The 8,262-nt window shown below is 51.6% G+C and overlaps 1 protein-coding gene across 9 annotated transcripts in view; it reads left to right on the plus strand.

The window, feature by feature from the left end:
- DIP2C (disco interacting protein 2 homolog C) overlaps positions 1–7,878 on the plus strand; it is a 367,823-nt gene extending 359,945 nt beyond the window's left edge. For 5 of the 9 annotated variants that reach the window (XM_079907065.1, XM_079907067.1, XM_079907068.1 and 2 more), the window contains 2 exons: positions 1,540–1,663; positions 4,270–7,877. In XM_079907065.1, the coding sequence (XP_079763191.1) occupies positions 1,540–1,663; positions 4,270–4,522 (377 nt within the window). In that variant the 3' untranslated portion in view covers positions 4,523–7,877. Of the gene's footprint in view, positions 1–1,539; positions 2,106–2,259; positions 2,769–4,269 lie in introns of those variants that run through there. The other 4 variants (XM_079907062.1, XM_079907066.1, XM_079907064.1 and 1 more) reach the window with 2 other exon arrangements.
- The last annotated feature ends 384 nt before the right edge of the window (positions 7,879–8,262 follow it).

Raw genomic sequence — 8,262 nt, forward strand, 5'->3', positions numbered from 1 at the left:
GCACGAAGGTCCTCAGACCCCGGAAACCCATCTGGGGTTTGGGATCCCAATCCCGGGAGAACGTGCATGCGTGCATGCTTGCTGCAAGCCAGCCTGAAAACAGCCGAGGGTGAGAGAGCGCCAGCTCAGGGCACGTGCATCCAGCAGTGGAAGCTGCATGTCGCGTGCTCTGTGCTCCCATGTGAGCCAGGAACACATTTAAAACCAGAGGCAAGAGCCAGGTGCCGTGTTGTCCACAACAAGTGCCTGTAAGTGCAGCTCACAGACTTGTCGCCAGTCCTGGAGCCACCAGCCCAGCCCAGGCCCTCCTGAAGCCCTGCTACTCTCTTCCAGGGCAGGAGGCGCTGGCCTCGGGCGCTCTGCATTTCTGCACCTGTCCAGCAGGCCTGGTGCCGCAAGGTGCCTGAGGGGAGCAGCAGCTCTGAGGGGCTGGCGCTGGGCGTGGGTGTTACGCAGAACTAACACATTAAGAGCCTGCCTGCTCTTCAGGTCTTTGCTGATCCTGGAATCCTTTCTCCGCTCTTTATTTCACTAAAAACAGAGACAGGACTTGGGTATTACATAGAGATGGGGCCTGAGCCTTCCTGACCCACCTGTCTGATGGGGGCTGTGCCAACCTGGCTGAACCAGCATGAATTTAGGGGAAAAGTGCAGGATACTTTGGTGTTGCATTTTCAATTTGGGAAAATCATAGACTGTTTTACTTGAGGATGCTATCTGGGGTTCCTTGAAGAACTAAGCTTAGCAACACCCAGACCTCCCAGGAGGCAGGGCAGGTCCCGTCCTGCGGAGCCCGGGGGCTGGAACAGTGGGATACCCCACGGCAGCTGTGGTTAGAAGCCAGCAAGTAACTGCCTCCACCTCATCTGACTTAAACTGGAAAAGCTTTATTTTCTAGTGTTTTATGTCAGTCACTTCTCTCAAGCTCACCGTGATAGATTTACTAGTCTAAAGATTAAAGATGTCTCCTTGTTTTTAAGGAAAGATGGACAGACTGCATGTTGTCATTATCCCAAGGTTTGCACAGCTGATGAGAATAAATTGAACAATTGAGCTAAGGAAATTTTTGTTCATGAACATTCTCATAAACTATGCTTCCTCTTCCCGCCCAGACGTGCAGTAATAAGAGAGTTAAGAGCTCATGTGCTGGCACCAGAGGGAACTGGGCATAACTTGGGCTGTGCTGGGTCCTCACCATGTGACTCCAGGAGCAGGTCTGCTGGCCCGTGTCCCGGCGGTGCTGATGCTGCTGAGGGCTGTGTGATAACGCACTTGACGGCGTGTGGAGGCTACTCCTGTGGGATGAGGGGAGGGACGTGCAGGCGTGCGGCCAGCGCTGAGCCAGGCAGCACTTCCGCCTGCACCTTCTCCCTGAAAGCCTCGGGCTGCAGAGTTTCCCTGGTAAAAGGGAGACAGCATCCCTTGCTCAGTGATCTTTTCTTTGCATCTCTTTCGCATTCAGGGGTAGTCTTTTTTTATTTTTTAAGCGGTTTGAGCGGCATTGCGGTGAAGCTCACACGGTTTCCATTCCCCGTACAGAGCGCCACGACGCCCTCTACGTGGTGGGGGCCCTAGATGAGGCCATGGAGCTGCGCGGCATGAGGTATCACCCGATAGACATCGAGACCTCCGTCATCAGAGCCCACAAAAGCGTCACGGAATGGTGAGGAGGGGGCGGCAGCCCGAGGGCACTGGGTCCTGGGCGGAGTCAGCTTTCCAGGGTGAATCTGAACCTCCGAAGAGCACTCCTAGTGCAGAGTTGTTGCTTTTCCCGAGAGTGACATACAGACGGCTGGGCAGTGTTTCCAGGGAGCCGTTTATTTGGTTTTTTGTTAAGGAAGGCGTGATGTAGGGGAAATAGACTATCCGCGGGAGCCTAAACGCAGCCTGCCTGTGGGAAGACCTTAGGCTCCAGGAGGGGCCGCGTTTGCCAGCATCACTGGGTTGTCAGTGACAAGTCACCCACCCCAGCCGTCCTTGGGGGTGAGGAGCCTTGCAGGCCACGCTTCTCCCTGGCTGTTTGGTTGGCTGTGATGTGTGAGTGTGCCCAGATCACCGCCTGGCCTGGGGGCTGCAGCGCTGACGACCTCCTCGGGGGCCTTTACGTGGCATTTGAGAGTGAAAAGTGGCTTCAGCACCATTGGCTGCAGGTGTGCTCATTCCCTTAGTCCCTGAACTGGCAGAGGCCTGATGGAGCCGGTCTGGAAGCTCAGGGCAGGAGCCCCAGGGGAGGCTTGTTCCAAAACCCCTCGGGAGCAGTTTTCTCGGCAGGTGGGTTGGTCTGAGATTGTCGGCTGCCTCTTGTTAGCTGACGCAGGCTGGTGTTCTTGGCCACGCACTGCACTGCACAGAGGACTTGGCAGACAGAAGAGTCGGGTGGACGGGAGCGCCTCGTCCCCACTTGGTGCCGCGTTTCAGGGCGAGCAGTGACGGAGCCCGTCTGGAGCACAAGTCCTCCGCCTGCCAAAGCTGCCTGTCCACTCGTGTGTCGAGGAGGGCAGGGCAGAAACCCCAGAAAGGTATCAGCCCAGACATTGGCAGGGGCCCACCTCAGTTTCCATCTGAATAGCTATAAATACCAATCACAGCCTTCAATTTTTGTATTTTTAAGAAAATAATTTTGACTGGCTTGTATTGCCTCCCTCGAGTATTTTCTATGTAGTTGAAAAGGTGCCGTTTCCACTTAAAAATGTGTGGCAGGAGTGCCCCTCGTAGGTTTCTCTTTTCTGTTCTGAGCATTGCTTAGATGCCGTGACGTGGAATAAAGCTGCATTTTATTCCGAAGGGTTTCTCTCTGTTGGAGTCTGTGCAGCACAACTGTTCTGTTATTTCCCTCTCCCTTGCCTGTGGCCCCCCCACAGGGTGCCCCCATCCGTCACTTTCATGCAGAGAAAGAAGGATGTGATGCCAGGTCACATCTGTGACTGCCTCACTGAGTACAGTCCAGCCCCCCGGCCCTCTCAGCCACCGCGGCCCCCAGGAGAGCTCCGGCGGAAGGAGAGTAGCCCGCAGCAGCCCGCGGCCTCCTGGCAAACCCCCTCCCCAGTTAACTGTGGAGTCTGAGCTGGTCCTGATGCTGCGCCATCGATTTCAAATGCCAGGATAAGATTGTCCCCAGCGCACATCAGAGTAGCCACATGTGATTCATGGGCTCAAGGCGCGGCCCTTGTGGAGCGGTGCCCGGTGCCTGGGAGTTGTGCCCTGGGACTCGGCGCTGGCCCTTCTTCTCAGGAACAGCTCCCCACAAGGTTGTTCCCTTAGGTGTACACGTTCGTCACAAAGCAAACTCCAGAAGGAGGGGTCTGCTGAACACATTCTCCAGTGTTTCCCTTTCATTTTCATGTATTCATTGGCCGTACTGAACAAAATATTCATTTTTTCCTAATAGGCATACTCTGTGCTTTCCGGAAGCAATAGTGAATGTTCCCAGATACTTCCTGCCTCACAACTGAGATAGAACCTTCTCTGTGTCTGGCAAGAGAAAGATCCCCGCAGCCCACTGCAGGGCGCCAGAGCCTGGACTGGCCTCCACGCGGCTCTGGTGGCCAAGGGCAGTGTGTGTTAAGGTTCTTAAACAACCACGTTTTAAAAGCCCAACTATGTGATGTTAAAGTGGCTTAACGTGTAAAACACTGTTCTTAGGCGTCTACAAATTGGGCAGACAGAATACTCTGGGTGGCGCTCCTGTTGAAAGATCCAAAATAAGACACTTCTGGGTACATCTCTGGAGTTCTCCAGGAATTACCCCACATGAGTCAGGTCTCACTGCATTGCCCTCATCCTAAACTCAGTACTTCAAACAGGAATCAGTTAATGTGCCCTGGGTCTGCAGTCGACCGCTGAGGAATCGGACCCCAGTGTGGCTGGAGCCCACGGGTCAGGCGGGCCAGGGGCTGGCAACTCTTCTGCACATGTTTTTCATCCCCCTGGTGGCAGAGGCAAGTCAGGACCAGCCCCAGTGCCCCCGCTGTCCTAGCCTCAGTAACAAGCCCACAGACCATGTTGCAGGCTGACCCAATCACCCGGCGGGACAGACTCCACCCTTAGGGGTGTGTGGATCCAGGGAGGGCAGGGGCGGGGCTGCCACCGCGAGAGCAGGTCGGTAGGAGGTGCGCGTGACGGGAGTGTGAGAGCCGGTCAGGGACCAACAGGCCTGAGGAGGCTTAGCGCCCGGGCAGGTCCACAAAGAACCCAATGGAACGTCTGGAAAAGAAAACAGGATCGTTAAGTTCAAGCCCCGCTGTACAGTGATGCTTCTCTCTCTTCCAGTGCTGTGTTCACCTGGACAAACTTGCTGGTGGTTGTGGTTGAGCTCGACGGGTCCGAGCAGGAAGCCCTGGACCTGGTCCCCCTGGTGACCAACGTGGTCCTGGAGGAGCACTACCTGGTGGTGGGGGTGGTGGTGGTGGTGGACATCGGCGTCATCCCCATCAACTCCCGGGGGGAGAAGCAGCGCATGCACCTCCGCGACGGCTTCCTGGCCGACCAGCTGGACCCCATTTACGTGGCCTACAACATGTAGACACTCCCAGAGGCGGGCCATCTGCTCAGTGTCGCGAGTGTGCAGACGCCAGGGCGAGTTCCCGAGCGGAGCTTTTGCCAAGTGGTGGGGAGGAGACTTTCCACTCGTCCTGATCGGCACGGGGATGAGACGAGAAATGTGAAGTTTGCTCAGAAGGACTTTGCGTTACTGCCTTCAGTTTATTGGAAAAGCCCATTTCAAAAACTTTTTCTTTTTTTTTAATTATTGGATAATAAGTGCTTTCTTCGTAAATGTGGTATTTTGTTAAGCCAAACTAGCAATTAAAAAAAATATTCTGCCCTCCAGATGGGTTCTTTTAAACAATTTATGTAGTGTGACAAAGAATTGTTTTCTCTGTTTTAATGTGTCATGAAATCTTAATGCCATGGACCTGCTACTAACTTAAGCCATTGCTGGAGCTCATCCTTTTAGGACAGTTTGTTGAGGTACGAGAAAACCTTCCAAATAGCACCTTCCAATTAGATTTTAGCAGCTTTCTTTGTCAGAAATGTGCTGAAGAAACAGGCTAATAATCGGCCTTTGAATTTTAGCATGGAATGAGAAGAAATTATAAATAAGGTGTATTTCGGCAATTACCTTGCAGATATCTTTGTACTAAACTAAAATGATAAAATAAGTTAACTTCTTATGTAATTATGTACAAAACGTTTAATTTATTTTGATCTCTTTAGAAGTATAACAGAGAAAACATTCAAGAATATTAAAGTCTTGTAATGTTTGCTAATATAAAAAGTGTTGTATTATCTTGCGTGGATAGCATCACAACAAATATATATATATGAAATATAAATTCACTAAGAACAAAGGAGATTTTAAAGTTTAAAACGCAGAACCTGTCACTTGCATGGCGTCCCCTCCACTGCACTGTAGATAGACTCTCGCCCGTTGCTGGTGTGCGCGGCCAGACAGCCAGCAGCACAGTCGGAACCTTTCCTCTAGAACCAGAGACCAGCAAGTGGCGCTGTCGCCTCAAAGGTGGCGGATCGGAGCTGGACGTGCACTTTTCCCTCTGCTGCGGGGTCTCAACGGATTGTCAGTGCCGCGTGCCCACCGCACTGCACGGCCTGGGGAGCAGCTGGCCCGCAGCACGCGCTCTCTCGGCCACAAGAAGTCATTGCACAATGTTCCCATCATTTTTGTTTGTGTCACCTTTTTTTGGTCCTCGGTATGAAAGGAATGTCATTCTGTGGTCATTTGCAGCAGGTTGTGCTGACTCCCTCAGCGGCTTTAAGGGAAGAGACTCACCAGGAGGGGGTCGTGCCTGGGGAGCCGCCCCCGCTGCCAGGACAACAGAGCCACTGGCTGGGGCAGGAGGCCCCCAACCCCCACCCCCACCCCCCACCCCCATCACCGCACCTCCTGCGAGGACACACTTCTGATTTCCATCTCTTGCTGCTGCTGCTGCTGCCGCCTCACACGCCTTGGAACTTTCAGAGCTCCTCGCACACTCCCGGACTGAATCAGCCCGTCTGCCTCCAGCCAGGAAGAAGTATCAGCTGTCCGAGCAAGATTCACTTTGTAATTGCCCCAGTGCGCCCCACGGGGGCTGTGTCAGGTCTGCATGACTAAGATTGCTGCTGGCGAGACTGAGACCCTTTCTGTGAGGTTGTCTTATCTGCCTTTGCTCTGTGTGCTGGCAGTGAGCCCTTTGCTACAAGAGAGTTTTGTTTGACTTCTGAGATCCAAGGCTAATTGCTGTTAAAATTTTAAGTGGCATTTAAAAAAAAATTGTCTGCATGTGGGGTGCGTTGTTCCATCTCCACAAGTTATTTGATTTTTAAAATATTGTTTGACTTCATTGCTGTGTATGAATATTTCTCTACATGCTTCAGATACACATTCCCACAGTCTTTCGCTTCCTAAGGCGGAAAAAACCCCACCACACACAGAAAAGACACACATGCCCACCTTGTGTAGGGGGAGGGGTTTAAGGTTTCGGGTCCGACACTGATGAGGAAGCAGGACTGCAGGTGGCTCGCGAGACCCAGCGAGGTGGGGTGAGGTCGGTCCTGCTGTCCTGTGTCAGCGTCGAGGTCCAGAGGGCTCAGGGCTGGGATCCAAGTTCTGTTGTGCAAGAAAAAGGAAAGGAGACACTAAGTACCACCCGTTTAGCAATAAAGGAAGATCGTTCTGTACTAGGAATTGTGCTGTGGATGAGTCATTCATGAGAACGTAACCAGTGTTTGTCTTGTGACCTTGTGCTTTTGAAGTCAGACAAAACCGTGTGATCACCTTGCACACAGGAGGGTACACAGTGATCACTGAGACTCAGACCAACCCGACAGGGCGGCTTCCTCATGGTGCTTGTTTATTATATCTATTTAATCCTGCTTGACACTTTACCCAAGGGAAACGGTCCCTTTTACCAGTTGGATGCTAGCAGCGTTATTTCATAGTGTGGTGACTGGTTAGAGAAATTCATGTACTCAACCAATCACGGTTTCAAACAAAATTTTTATGTGCAAAGGACGGCAACCTTCTCGTATGTTAAACCACCAGTAAGCTTTGTACATCTGTGATAACGCCTGTTTTATATTCAAATGAACAAATAAAAGCTTTTATTTTTGTTGCTCTGAAAATAGCAGTTTCTTAATTGGTCCCCTGGAAAGCTGGGCCAGCTTCCATCCTAGGAAGGAAGTGACTCCTACCAGGAATGTATCTGACTCTGTTTACATAATTTGTTGCATTACTTATCAGTATAGATAATCATACTTTGAACAATGTTTAAATTTTGATGTGGGCATTTATTGCTAAAAATCTTCCTATGGCAACAAATGTTTTGTGAAATGTTTTTTTTAATTCTTTTAAATATATCTAAATATATTTGTTCACATTTTGCTCCAAGTGTACAGATTATTGGTAACTTTTAGGAACAAGGAGTGTGCGTCTGTGAGCACATACTCTCTGCTGCTCCTCGGCAGGAAGCTTTGCCAGGACATAGGTCTCGCTGACGATTCCAACCCAGATTATCTTTGTTTTGATCTTGGCTTCATCTCTTGGAAAGAGCGGGATACTCCAATAAAGATGTTTAAAAAAAAAAAGTAGTAGCGGGTTAACTGACCACCAGCCTAATGGTTACAAAAGCTTAAGTCTAATACACGTGAAAATCAGTAGAACTGATTCTGCACACAGATCGACAGGCTTCACCCGAGTGCCTTTGTGTTAGAATTCCACTTGTACCAGGACCGTCCCGCGCTAATGGGGGGTATAAAAGTGGGTGGCTGGTGCAGACCACCTGCACTGGGTGACTCAGAACGTTGCTGACACAGAACCGCCCCGTGTGGCCGTGCTTTGTGCAGAGTGTGTGTTCCTGTGCGTGCGTAGAGTTTCTTCTGGTGCCGCGTTCTGCGTCCTCCAGCACGATGCTGAGGTCTGGGGACACAGTCAGGAGTTTGATCAGCTGGTCAATCATCATTCTGGGTCTTACCGTCCTCGTTGTCTCGGTGTCCCACGTCGGGTGGTGTGTCCGCCTCAAGGAACGTGGTGTCACTGCTTCCAAGGAGAGAGGTTCCGTTTCCTTGACACCCACGTCTTTTGTGACTTGTAGTCTCGACTTACGACATCTTCGCAGCAGAACCCACAGCCCCCGTCCCCACCGGTGGGCCAGCCCTTTCTCTCCTGCCGGCCCGCAGGCGGGCGCTGGGTCCCGAGAGGGCATCTTTCCCGTCACGGCCGCTCTGGCTCCAGTACAGTGGGCTCCTCAGTTCACCTCTTATTGT

The sequence above is a fragment of the Stenella coeruleoalba genome (genome assembly GCF_951394435.1).
Source record: "Stenella coeruleoalba genome assembly, chromosome: 2".
In the NCBI taxonomy this organism is placed as follows: Eukaryota; Metazoa; Chordata; class Mammalia; order Artiodactyla; family Delphinidae; genus Stenella; species Stenella coeruleoalba.